General features: G+C 33.5%; 1 protein-coding gene across 1 annotated transcript in view; it reads left to right on the forward strand.

Moving 5' to 3' along the window:
- Positions 1–7,851, forward strand: part of LOC126736840 (phosphatidylinositol 4-kinase beta) — a 109,805-nt gene extending 101,954 nt beyond the window's left edge. Inside the window, exon 10 of the mRNA XM_050441392.1 lies at positions 1,744–7,851. Coding sequence (XP_050297349.1) covers positions 1,744–1,928 — 185 coding nt within the window. The 3' untranslated portion in view covers positions 1,929–7,851. The remainder of the gene's footprint in view (positions 1–1,743) is intronic.
- The last annotated feature ends 7,055 nt before the right edge of the window (positions 7,852–14,906 follow it).

Here is a 14,906-nt window from a genome sequence, read left to right on the forward strand (position 1 = left end):
GTATTTTTAATAGAAGAAATCAACCTTAAGTTTTAATGTTTTTTGTTTACTAAAAGACAATCAAATAGCTTTTTTTTATTTACGACGGGTCATTAAACTCCCATAAATACATTCAGATTTTGCGCTCAGTAGTAGAAGATTTTCTGGAAAATTTAACGCTTGAAGATTATCGCACTTGCTGATTCCAATTGGATGTGGCACCTGCTCATTGCACTGAGGAGGTGACACGTGAGTTATTTGAGAAATTCCATGACCGCTGGTTTAGGCGTTTGGGACCATGGGACTGGCCTGCGAGATCACCTGATCTTACACCACTTGATTTTTACTTTTGGGGTAATTTGAAGCAAATAGTATACAAGACACCGGTAAACAGTAAACAGGAACTACGTCAACGAGTTATCAATTGCATTGGTCAACTAGATCCTTCTGAAATACAAGCAGCGACAACACATGCTGTACAACGCAGGATTTTGAATTGCTTAGAAGTCAATGGCAATCATTTTGAAAATTTATAATTAATACCTTATACAAAACCAATCATAAAGTGATAGCGGATCGGAAAATAAAAAAATATACAGGGTATTCCATTTAAAATAACAAAGTTGCTACTACTTTTTGGTATAAGCGGCAACGCTGCATCGCTAAAAATATTTTTAATCGTTAGATCATCAGCTAAAACCCATGTTGCCAAATTTTCAAAAAAAAAATATTTTCCGTGCTCCGTAAACGTCTAAGGTACCATCAACCATCAATCACCCTGTATCTTGTTTGATTATTCCGTTAAATTTAATGATTTTTCAATACTTAGGTTTAAAAACCTAAGATTTGAAAAATATATGCTGTAGTTTCACTATCCACCAGGGCATTTAGATGCCCACGAGAAATTAATGAACAACATAAATAAGTTCTCAAAAATTTCCAAAAACAACATCAAGTCCCCATTTGACGGACAGTAAATTTTAAACGTGTTCTTACATATTATTGATGCACCCCATATGTAATTTGCGTTCTACAGATATGAGAAACTATTTAATAATTGGGTATGTTAGCAATGCACTAATTTCTGTTTGAGACTGAAACTGTTCATTTAAACATAATACATTTTTGCAGTTGTGTATTCTAGATAAATATGCATGATATAATTTCTCCCTAATTGAATATTCAAATGGAAAAAATTAATCCTGTTACTGTCATCTCCATCTAAAGCGTATACGCTATTTATGTTATTTCAGAGGCGTGATAAAGAAATGCTTAGATTTTTATTTAGATTCATACCATTACTGAATATGACTTTCTGATCATTCTGTAAATTTTAAAGTCATATGCAAGAATAAGTGGCACGAATTCAAAACTCTGACAAAAAAATTAAAGAAAACAAAGCTTGAGTGCAAATCCTGCAAAACACCCGAAACCACTTCAATTCTAGCCATTATGTCCAGACAAAAATCAGAACAAATATTATTCGTAAAAACGGATAGGATCCCATGATGACATTACCTTACAAATGACACTGTGTTTACATGTTCATTGTTCACCGGGCTTCTGCTGCTAATTTAACCAAGTTTGTCCTAATGTTTATTGTACATTTTTTGCTTGCTGATAAAAAAAACTAACAAAAATGTTCACATATTTTATGAGTGGTTAAAAAAAAATTATATATATTTATATAATTTCGATTATAATACGCAATTTAATTTCGATTTATTTTTAAAAAACACTCCTTAAATTTACTTTTTCTTATAGGCAACCAACTGCCTTGCTTTAAGTCAGGAGCTGCCACAGTACAAAATCTCCGAAACCGTTTCCATATGAGCATGACCGAAGAGCAACTCCAATTGGAGGTTAACCGAATGGTGGAAGGAAGCATCCATTCCCTTTCAACGAAACTTTACGACGGGTTTCAGTATTTTACCAATGGGATACTATAGCTCTGCGATAACTTTCAAGAGTGCATAGTGTGAGTGCGAAAACTCTAGGCTAAATTGACGGAAGATCTGAAATGGCGGATTGAGTTGCGGATTTGATAGGAACATTCCAGGTGAGACATTGGCAACACTGGGAAGTGAAAACTAACGAATTAAAATGCTAAATTTGTTCTAATAAATAAGTGAAAATCATGTCAGGTTACTTGAGATGTTACTGTACAGTTGATAAAGTTTTTAAAATAAAATCATAATGGAGTGTGCTAGGTTGGTTTTTTAGTTATGTAACGCGTAAGGGTGATATTAGGAAAAACATATTATACGCGTTTTGGCATATTTGTAGCTGTTTAATACCCATTCATCGGTAGTAAAGCAGCTTTATATTTTTAAGCATCATCGAATTTTTGTTGTCACTATTTGTATTGGAATCAAATACTCATGTATAGCGCTTTAGTTTTGCATTAAACCATATATATTTAATAAGCAAATTTCTTTAAGGAAATGTTTTTAATTATTTTGTAGCTTTAGTTATTGCCCTATTTTTTTTTGGTATATTAAGACCAAATAATTAGAAGGTGACTGTTGTAAATATTACCCATTATTAATTCTATTTTAATTTCATACTTAAATAATGCTCAAAAAAATATTACTGTACTGAGTTTCTTGACACGTATAATTTTAAGTTGAACCAAATACATAATTATGAATAATGTAACAGTAGTACGAGGTAAGAATGAAATGAAATGCATATCAGTTTAAATAAAATGTAAGGTCAATTAAAAGGTATTTAAAGAATTCGATTTGTAATTTTTCCCGTTTTTAAGGATTTGCAACGTATTTCATTTTAACCTCGAATACATAAGAAGGTCTCTAATTGTTTCGAGATGATGTATTTCATCTGCTAGTAGTACAAGCGCGATGTCCTAAAAAGTGCTTAATAAAAATCGATTCAAAATTGTCCTACAATAAGCAATTTTTAGATATTGCCCCTGTAAACTATACATGAGCTCTATAGTGTATCCCAGATTGATTTAATCGTGTGAAAACCACTTCAATTTTAAGTTTGGCAACAATTGTCACTATATAGGATGTTAATTAAGTATGTGGCATATCATAGGTGTTATCCCTTACCGAAATTTAAGGCAAAAAGGTTCAATGAATCAAATGGTCGTAATATGGCTATTGTTTTCAATCATGTCTAGTTAAACAATTTTTTTGAAAATAACTAGAAGACATAATTAGTCAGTATGGAAGTTTTGTTTTATTTTTCGACTTTCTCAAATTATATTTGCTATAGTAATAGATGACTTTCATGTTTATGTTTTTTTCATGTTAGTTAACAAGCCGTTAAAAGAAGCAAAAGAGGCTGTCTCCACATAAATTTTTTATTTACAGTGAAAGCTCTATAATAACAGGACAGTTTGTTACATACACGACAATTGATATACGAGCCCTGTCTCAGTGAAGTTGGCCCAACTATCAAAGCTAGGATTTTTTATGAAATTTGACATATTAGCGAAAATGTATTAAAAACTAAAAGGTATTTCTGATAACATATGATCTTTTTATTTAATATTAGCTTAAAATACTACATGTTTTATAACTGAGGAAAAATATATTACAAAAATTCAAAAAATCTGTCGATTAATAAAAATCAACAAAACCAAATAGCAGCAAATTACCACTGCGTTACATTGCCTTTTCGACTGATTACTGCTTTGATACGTCTTAACATAGTGTCAACTAATGTTTGACAGTCATCTGGTGTAAAACTGTTCCAAATTTCTTGGAGACGGGTTCGCAATTCTGGAACAGATCTTGCGGGATTCGATCTGAGCTTCTTCTTCATGATATGCCACAAGGTTTCAATCGGCGATAGATCTGGACTACTCGATGTCCACTTTAAAACTGGAATTATGTTTTCTAACATCCAATCTTTTACTTTTTTAGCCGTATGGCAAGCGGCACCATCTTGTTGGAAGATACATTCGATATTGTTTAAACGCATTTGTTCAATTTGGGGTATTAGGTTATTTTCAAGCACGTTAATGTACTTATCAGCATTCATAATACCTTCCACAAATTGTAAGTTTCCCACTCCACTTGCTGAAATCGATCCCCTGATCATAACAGAAGCCGGAAACTTTTTTTTTAAGACAGTCATTCTGAAACACTTCTTCTTTAGTTCTTATGACACGACTTCTACTATCACCAACGGATACTTCAAATCTGGCTTCATCACTCCAAATAATCGAGTTCCATTGGTTCGAAGACCATGATTTGTGTTCTTTAGCCCACGCTAGCCTGTTTTTCTTCTGAATTTTTGTCAGTAGGGGTTTCTCTTCTGCTTCTGGGTTTTTGAGCAACAGATCCCGTTGTTTTGTACAATTTAATAATATTTCGAACTGTATACCTCGATTTGTTAATACTGTCAGCGATTTGGGAAGCATTTTTACCTTTTAAATGCAAGTGAATGATCACTTTTCTTATTTCGTCAGAGACAGCCTTACCACGAGCCATTTTTAATTGTTAACAACAACACTAATGCATTGAAAGTTGATTTAAACGTCAAAATCGGCTTCTTAGCAACGCAAAATATTGTTGCAACGCAATTTGTTTTATACAGCCTACTTTTATTTTATCGAAGCGCATAAACAGACCATTCAACTAAGTTATTTCCATCACGTATTTTGCGATAGAAAAATCATTTTGCAAAGAAAAAAATATCGAAATTAAAACGCTTTAAAAATAGCTGCGTCGGTTTTGTTATCTTTTCATTAACATTTCAAGAAACCAAAAATATTATATTTGAAATAAAATTTTAGTTATCCCTTAAATAAATTCTAAAAAATCATGTTTTGGGGCGTTGGGCCAACTTCACTGAGACAGTTTTTTGAACATATTTAGCTTTTTTGTTTTAATAAAATGCACTACTGAGGGTTAAGATGTTTTTCGTTTAATTTTAATATATTAATGGTTTTTTAAATTTACCAAACTAACATGCTGATTTGGGATATAATTCTTGAAAAATATGTTTTAAAATCATTTCACAATGATAAAACTTCGATTGTTGGATCTCCATACAACAATAACTGTCGGTTTATTAGAACTTCGCGTCCATGTATTGAAGATTTTCTTCTGTTTATTGAAGTTTTGTATTCGGCTATTGGATATGTTTTATGAAATATCCTGTCCACGTCTGTTTATAGCATAGTCCACTTATACGAATATAATGTATATTTTTAATCGTATTCAAAATAACGTTTTCATAAAATTTGTCCGCTTATCGGATATGTCGGTTAATTGAAGCTGTCCGTTATGGGAGCTTTCTTTGTATACATATTTTTTAAATATTAACAAACTAATATTACTTTTTGTTATTTTACTACTTCCCATGTCACGATCGAAAATTTCTTTTATAGTAAAAGAACCAGACGTGTAACATCCTTCTTTTCTCCACTGCTATAAAAAAAAAATTTATATACCTGACCTGGCATCCTTGAAAATAATAAACACTATAGGTCGCGACAAAGGCAAAAATATTACAGCCTTGAATATCCAGGATCGGGGTACTTGCAACGATAAACATTCACTCTGCAATTTTTTGTACCATAATTAAATCGCTATAGGAGACTAGTCTCATTTGTGTTTCGTTAGCGTTTCGATCAAAATACACTATTTTATTCGGGAATTTCATTTTCTCCATATTGTAGGAGTAACGTTAAATGTCCTTTAATTTGTGGTTCTTCCTTTTGTGTTGTTTTTTTACGTAATTTATATGCCAACCGTATAAATTTTTGAGCCGCAAACTGACTAAGTTTGCATTTTAAGTAAAATCTGTATTGTGGCGAATTCATAATGAGTTACATACTTATTTTATTGGGTATTACGTCACTTATTGCATTTTGTCGTTTAATTAAATTTTATGATGTTTTTAAATTCTCAAACTTTGAATCCTTCCAGTCGAAAATAATTTGTTTTCTAAAAAACAATAACAGATCTTAATTAAATGAGCAATTCTTACAGTTTTTACATACCCTGCTACCATCACATATAATATTGCTCCAGTAAGGCACCAAACTTGCATGTGCTGGCTTTATTTTTTATGCGTTCCAACCGCTTACGCAAAGGTTCCTCCTTATTTTGCCTTAACATATAGAATTCTATTCTTTCCTTAAAAACAGAACCTTTTCGAATATTTTTCAGGGAAAATGGTGCATAGGGCTACAAAGGTCTTCTAAGTATACTATAGGCATCCTTAATCACTAAGGTTGAAAGCGTAGACACTTTTTTATCTTCAGAAATATTCACGTGCAAAATATTTTGGTTTAAGGAAAGTATGTAAAACCCGACGACGGTGTATATGTTGCGATTGATAACATGCCCCGAAATTTATTTGGTACAGCCGATAGATAATCATATTCCTGGAATATTACTTATTACTTATTATTGGTATATTCGTGTGATAGTCCAGTAATATATGGCTGGCATATTTCATGGATCTATTGAAACCAACTGTTATGCAAGTCTTCTATTTATTAATAATTTACCTATGTCCTGTATAACATAAGACAGTAGAACTTGTTCACAAAACCTTTTTGTCTTAAAATTACATAAAAATAACCCATGCAATTAATTAACAGCCAATATAATTAAATTTGAAGGTATGAAATATAAATTAGCAATTAATTTAAAACGTTAATAAATTTTTCACTCACAAAATGTTTGCCATAATTTAAAAGTACCAAGGCGCGATCACCAACCAACAACATTTAATGCTTAACTTGAATACTTTAAACACTAAGTAGAATCTGGCCAAATTAGTTGGGGGACCTATGACTTACAATTATTTTTATAAAAAAAGTAATAATTTAAGAAATTATATAATTTTAAAGTATTGTATTATGTGAGAATGCTTAATGCTTGATAAAATGAAAATACTGGAATGCTTGCGTCAATATTCGCTGAAAGTCTTTTGTATTTAAATCTGTATACAAAGTGTGCCAATTACGATTTGGCTCGCATAACAACAAGTATTTCTAAAATTATTAAATTTATTACTATAGAAAGTCTATGTAAATAAAGATATTTAAAATTCCTTGTATCTAGGATTACTAAATGTGTCCATCCATTTTAAAGTAATAAAAATAAATTAAATCGACTGAAGTAAGTCTTCTTATTAGGTAACGAAAAAGTATAGATAAATAATTAATTTTCATAATAATTGTTCCAGCTGCAATCTCATTTGCTTAGAATCATTTTTGTAATCGTTATATTAATTTTATGAGATTTTTAACTGAAATAAAATTATCTAGTTTTTATGTTGGATGTGGTGCATATGAGAATTATATATTTTTAATAAATAAACTGCTACCCACCCTTGCGTCTTCGGTTTTACTGAAGTAGTCCTTACTAAACAGCAAAGTATGTATATTATTTGCTCTCTAAATATAACAAACAAATATGTAGTAAAGTGGGTAAAATACTGTAAAAAGGAGTTAGGTAATAATGGGAAATTAAAAGCTCACATTCTATCTAATATACTTATAATGTACAAAATGCTACTACAATTGAGCTTTGGTAAATAAAAACAGGTAATGTATGGTAAGTGAGGAGATTTATCAGATTTAATTAAATAATATTAATATTAAAGTTAAAAAAAAATAAATTTATTATTCTCGAGTTGTTTTCGTTACTTAAATAAATGACTTAAAAAATGATTTATGCAAAAAGACTGATGTGTCACTGTAGGCTTTTTGCAAGTTAGAAAAATGTTTGGTTATATATATCGTTTTACGACATAAATCAAAATTCGTTATACATACATAAATGATTTTTCATTAATATAGACAATGTAGTAGTAATATTGATGTGTTTTAAGCAGATTTTTTATTCAATTATGTATTTAACAATAAATTATATGATTTTATTTTATATGTGTATTAATTTCTAGCTTCCACCATTTTACTCCTTAAGTACTACAATATCTCGAAGTTTCAAATTTAAGGATATGGATTAGCAAAAAGTCTGAACCAAATCAAGAGATTTTATAATATATTCGGTATTTAGAATGACAACACGTTTCTCTGATGACAAGGTTTCCTAAGCCTATTTAGACGTTTACATTATTTCTAATGATAATGGTATAAAAAGACATTTAGATAAAGAATATATGTTCGAAAAAAAAACATGAAATAATTATTTATTTAGTTATGCAGTGTCTCGCAAACACTTTTTAATAATAGGTGTATATTTTTGAAATGAAACGCCCCATACATTTTCAGATAATAAATTGTTTTTTAGCTGTTTCCTAACAGTTGACATTTTGCATGTTTAAAATGCTATAAAATTCAAGCGTCAATTCTCTTATCTTTTTAACAGTTGTGGAATAGCATAACATTTATCACTATCAAAAGCTGGTAAAAGATTCAAAATCTATGATAGAAGAGCTTTACTTTTCTACTATAGATTTTAGGAGTCCAGTTTTCGTAGTCTAGTAGTGTCATAGTTTCTAAAATCTTTTCGAACTTTCTCCTAAATTGACAGTCATGAAGTGATATTATGAATTTTACAAAATATTATATCAGTAATCGCATATCAAGTGTTTGCCAAAGATGGTACCGCTATAACCCCATCTCCAAATACTTCAAGGACGGAGATCTTATCATTGCAGTACGATGCTGATGTATTCTAATAATAAAATTAAAAAATATATATATTTTTTAATGTTTGTCTTTATTCGTTTTATTTGTTAATTACATGCTAATAATTAGTCCTATAGTTGGAATCTCTGTTGTGACACACTATGAGTTTTAATCTTCTCCCGAAGATGCTAACTTTGTTAGCGAAACACATGTCGAGAATAAAATAAAGAGTTTTCGTTAGTTGTAAAACTGTTTTGTTATTTTTTGCTAATTATTATTTAATATTTAACTACAAGTGAAGCAAAAATATATTAAAAGATAACGAGAATTTGAAAAAGAAAGTGATTAAAACAATGTATGTTTTGAGATATATTGTGCCAATATTTTGGTAGGATTATCCAGGAATGTTTATCCTAGAAATTGAAAACCTTTTTCAGGTAAGCTTAATAGTTGTGCAGCACCTAAAAGTGTGCCTTTTAGGTGCCGCAGTAGAAACGAAGCCTTAGATTAGTTTGAGAATTCCGCTTATTCCGTTATTTATTTATAACCACGGAATGGCGACGTCATATCAGTCATTTGTCAGTGCATATACAGCAGGGACGAGCGGTTATTAGAAAATAGCCGGGTATTGGATAATCCGATAAGAGGCACTTCTTGGTTACGCGAAGTCAACATTTTTAAACTCAAGATTACCCTAAGCTAGTGACCAATGACGCCGGCTCTCATTGGTGCCCACGCAAGGACCAATGAGAAGTGATATCGGTTCTCATCACACACCGCATTTGCCCCGTCTTAAGACCCTAGCGTGCGGTAACCTTATGAATGTATAAATCTTGAGGTGGAGTAACAATTCGTTTTTTTTTTGTTCTAGGTTTAATTTCATCTTTAGTATTTTAGAGTTTAAAGCAAGATCAGCACATCCTCAGCTAGATAAAGTGTTAAAAGTCGGGTCCTTTTTGATTGTCCATTATAGGACAAATATGATTATGGCAGTTGACGTTCTTTCGACCTTAAAGTGACATAAAAAACCACATCCAAAATAACGTCTTAAATCCTACAAGAAAGTCATCGCAGGAAGAAATATAATTTTAATATATCGCAGAAGTTTAAAAGACAACTTCTATTTAAGTCAATTAAGGCAAGCAAACACAATTTAAAGGCAATCTTAGATTTTTTTATTTTATACCCTAGCGTTTTTATCCGTTCGTTTAGGTATAAATTATAACACTCGATGCGCAACAATAGCCAACTGATTTCTTTCATACGTAAACACTAAACACGATCGCTTAAGACCTTACACCGCCCCTAAGCTCATTTCGTCCCAAAATGAATCCTAAAGATGGTAGAAAGTAGTAAAGTTTCCCTACTGCAACAGAATCTCTCATAGAAATTTTAACACGTTTCTTCAGAGAACGGCGTTGAGGAGTAACAGCACACCAGAATTTGGACGCCTGTAAACGTGAAGACCACCTCTAACATACTGAGAATCATTTTTCAGTTCAATTTATCAAGTACGCACACGAGTTTTGAGAATTGTCAGGCTTTTCAGATCCTCGGCAAGCAACGCCTCATTTAAAGAACACAAAGCATCTCAAATGTCCTTATAGGTTGGCTTCTGATGTGATGCCTCTTTGGTAACCAGGTAGAAAATCTTTCTCTCCATTGGCATCAGTTATCTTGAATGCTTGCCCGACTCTGGGGTTAGACCAAAGCAACTCTTGATTTTTCCAAATCTTCTGCGGAAATCCTCGTCTATTTACTCAGACATTTGTAAATCCTTAGCCATCCAACGTGCCAGAAAATACTCACCTGGAGCAGTGAACAGGTCTTCCTGCAGTTCACAGGTCCGTACCGCCTCTTTCAGCCATTAGAATGATGGGCCATGAATTCATGATTGCCGCAGCTTAGCGGCTTTATAGTTTCCATAATAAGAAGCCAGTCGATTAAAGTGAATGACTCGAGCTTTACATTGCGGCGGTTTTGTATTCGGTGAAGAACATCGTTGCGGACTTTCAGAACTTCGTATGGCCTATCCCAGGATGTTTTAAATTTCGATGATGGACCCATCATCATTTGGGGTCACAAAGCCAAATCAAGTCACCGTTGTTGTACCTCTGGTCTTTGGCATTGACATCATATGCGTCCTCGATCCGATCTCACTGACATAGTTCTCCTCGGCAACTTCGGTTCCTGGCAGGCAACCAAATTTCAGATCGGATGGGATAGTTCTCTTCCCATCACTATTCGAGTCAGAGCCTTTCCTGTGCTTTTATGGATGGCCGATCGATAAGCCAGCATGAACAATGTTCTGCACCAGTCTCTTAAGTCTGTCTTGCTAAATGTAATAGACTGGACGTCCGACTCAGTAAAATCTTTCGCTCACTTTTTCCAGGGTCTTAAGATGTCGTCCTGATATACAGGCATGAATTTCCTCTAGCCATATCTTCCTGTTGATGTTTCATGAGATCCCCATTTTGCCTGCAAAGTATTATCGACGATAGAGGTTCTGAACATCTGATCATATTTTTTCTCTGCCCGCCCACAATATTTGCAGGTCTCTGAACAGAATCTTCTTGATACGGCTTTCTGAATACAGGCCGACGATTACCCCTTCGCATCGACCTTTAGTTTTCTGGATTGGCGTGTGTGGAACTAGCGCCTTCTGAACAGTCTTTTCTTGTATGACCTGCTTTACCACATTTATGATGCTCCAACTTCGGGTCCCGCCGGCTACATCCTCCATAAACCTCCCTAATGATTCTCTTGATTGTTTCCTTGAAGGCGTCCTCTTTTGGAATCACTTGCCGGACTCTTGTTCCTGTTCTTGGCAGCTTCGAATTCAAGAGCCCGTGTTAGTTCATCTTGAACTGCCAAACGTTCTACGATTCTTTCCGGGATATCTGTATATGCCAGTCGAACCAAATCGGCTTGAAATTCTTCCAAGAACTCCTCTGTCTTCTGGCGCCGAAGTTTCAGCTGTATGTGGTAACATAACAACTGAACATGTCGTTCCAGGTGTGACTGGGTCTGACGCATCTCTAAACACTTCACCAGGTGGTCCTAGACTTCTTGTTTCTTTCCGGGAAACATTCTTTGCAGGATGGCAGCAGCATCTTCTCTTAAGGCCAAGATTCCGTATTGGCACAAACTTTCTTGCTGTCCACTGTTAAAGGTTTACAGGACAACTCATCGCAAGTGTTAACGTCCGATGTTAAAATTCTCTTTCCTGAATCCTGTCCTCCGCTTTTCCAAAGAAGAAGATTCTTTAAAAGTGTCTTCTTTCAATTCCTTTCTCAAATTGGCATTATTTTCCAAAGTGTTTTCTTTCAACCTAGCAGAATTCTCTCTTGGCTTTTCCTCAAGCTCACTTTTTAAATTGACATTGTTTCCCTAAATCTTTTCTTGCATTTTACATTGGTAACGTTTTTATCGTGAATTAAAACACTTAATGCACCAAAATACTCACCTGATTAATTTTACTCATACACACTAAACACGATCAATCAAGACTACTAAAATTATTTATTTACACTGAATTTATTCATCTCAATTTAGAAGTCGCCCTAATATTCCAACTGAACTGGCTTTCCCTTCCCAGCGGCGAAGGCTTCTTATTTACCAGCTGTACCAACAGTGGTCTACTATTCCGAAAGATTTGCTAACTTTCCACGTGTCTCTAGAGATGTCGTACACCACCCGCTTTTGTCATCGCAATGATTCCAGAATGATGACGAACAGCAGATATTCGTGGCGTTACCATTATCGTTACCATATGTCTTGAGACATATTCTGCCAATGTTTTTTTTTTTACTTCGTGGTGTCTACCTAGGAACTACTCTAGCTGTAGCATGGTCTAGGCTTCTAGGTTATTGAAACCAACTTCTGTGCCTCCCCCTGGAGTCTGTATGGACTTCAGTGGTGACTTCTTTTTCTTTTCTAACCCCTCTTCCGCAGTGTCTATTGGGTTATCGAGGGATTCAATGTCGGAGCACAGCAGTCCGCTTCTCCTGCGATGGAGCGATGCATCCGGCATTATCCGGGCGGAAAGGGATCTGGAAACGGGTTTGGGAAAAAAGGAAAGGACAAAGAACAACCACGTGAAAGGTGACGCGAAAGTCTGCCAATATTTTGGTAGGATATTCCAAAAATGTTTATTTTGATGAAGGTGCTGCGATATCCTAGAACTCGAATTCCTTTGTTAAATGGGCGAAAGCAGTTAGTAGCTCGTAGTTAGTAAAAGTGTGCCATTTAGGTGCGTTAGTATAAACGAGGCCTTAACTTAATTTGGCAGTACCGCTTAATCTGTTTCATTCGATTTGATTTAGGTTTGTTGGTATATATTAGACAGTTTTCGAAGATGCATATGTTTTGACGCTTAACATAGACGTAAACGTTATCTTAGCCGCTATTTGACAGCTCTCCAAAAAGTGTTAAAAGGTATTTTATTAATATTTGGTCTACAATATTATTTAATTAGGTAGCGTTATTTAAAAGTTAAAAAGTACCTAAAGCTACAATACGATTAAAGACTTAAATTATTGTGCATGATGTTCTATTTTGCTGGATCAACATAGGGATTATTTGCTGGGATGTCCATTAGAAGTATTTGTTCATCTTCATCATTAAATCTGAACCTACTTCTCTTGAATTTTGTCAAGACACTGGAATTTAGATTTGGGTTAGTCGTGGGCATTGTTATGCAAAATTAAAAAATAAACAAATATCTTTTTACTGTTTTAGACAAAATAACACTAAATAAAATTGAATTACTAATTATTATTATTATTTGACAATAATGTAAACAACATTAATGCGCATACGTTCGCTATGTTTATGGCTATGCCTATCGTCCGTAAGATAGCGGAGAAGCGGAGGGTGCCTATCCATATACGATAAATGACACTTCAAATGTCATACATGTCAATTAGTGGTTACCGGTAATACTTTTTAATGGTTTCGAAAAACTGTCTATTTAAGCCTTATTTTAGCGAGTAAGTAACTCGGTTGCCTTACGATATCTTAAGCGTTACGTCATCATATGGTTGCGCTCGATTGACGTCATGTCTAACAGCTGTCAGAATCTAAATATTAGCTATATAGTCAAAACCGCTCTTATCGTGCGGGTGTATCGGATTATCAACGACAAACTTTTGTAGTTACGTTTCATTTCAATTTGTGCAACAACGTTTTTTAACTACAACGCGTCAGATAAACGAAACAGATATATGCAGCGTTAATGTATCAAAAGAAGATGAAATGATAAATGTCAGTGGCTCTAAAACAATTACTTTCATAACAAACATGCCTGTCTCGTTTCGATTGACGGATGACATTATTTGTCACAAGATAATTTAAATTTCAAATTATGGAAAAGAAAAAGCCTTTTTGTGGATTTCTAAATCCTCAAGCCAAAAAAATGGTATTTAATGTTATTAATTACTTCGAGAACGAAAAAGAAAATAAAGGGTTGCCTAAGAATGTACAAGAAGAAGTAGCTAAAGCGCTTGGAATTAGTTTAAGAATGGTGCAAAAGGTTGTATATGAAAACAAGAACAATCTTATTCCCAAGAAGGAAAAAAAGTGTAAAAGGAAGAAGTCGAAGACTGAAGATTTAAGTGAATATGTAAAAATGGAAGTAAGGGATAGGATTTATGAACTATATAGGCTAAAAACAAATATAACGCTGCCATTTCTGAGGAATGTTTTAAAGCAACGCGGCACTTTGGAAATTGGACTTTCTGCTTTATCAAAATTGATTAAAAGCATAGGTTTTCGCTATAAAAAAAGACTGCAATAAAAGATATTTGTGTGAACTACCAAATATTGTGAGCCAACGAATAGGATTTTTAAGACAATATACACAAAATGAAAAATCAAAGTTAAGGAAAGTGGTATTCTTAGATGAAACTTGGATATTTTCAAACGGGAGTGGAATAAAATCTTGCCAAGATGAATCTGTGAAAAGAAAAAAAGGATGTGGTCAGGGAAAACGATTTATTATTTTACATGCCGGGTCTTCAACGGGATTCGTTCCAGGTGCAGGTTTAATTTTTTCTTCTAAGTCTAAAAGTATGGATTATCATGACAATATGAATTGCGAAATGTTTGAAAAATGGTTAAAGGAACAATTAATACCGAACTTGCAAGAACCTTCCTTAATAGTATTAGACAATGCGTCGTATCATTCAAGAATTTTGAATAAACAACCAAATGGAAGTTGGAGAAAAAGCGAAATTTATGAATGGTTAGTAAAAGAAAATCAGAATCCCTTGCCATATATGCTAAAATCCGAACTTCTTTCAATTGCAAAATCGCTGAAAAGACCAAAAATATATGCTGT

This window comes from Anthonomus grandis, chromosome 5, assembly GCF_022605725.1.
Source record: "Anthonomus grandis grandis chromosome 5, icAntGran1.3, whole genome shotgun sequence".
Lineage (NCBI taxonomy): Eukaryota > Metazoa > Arthropoda > Insecta > Coleoptera > Curculionidae > Anthonomus > Anthonomus grandis.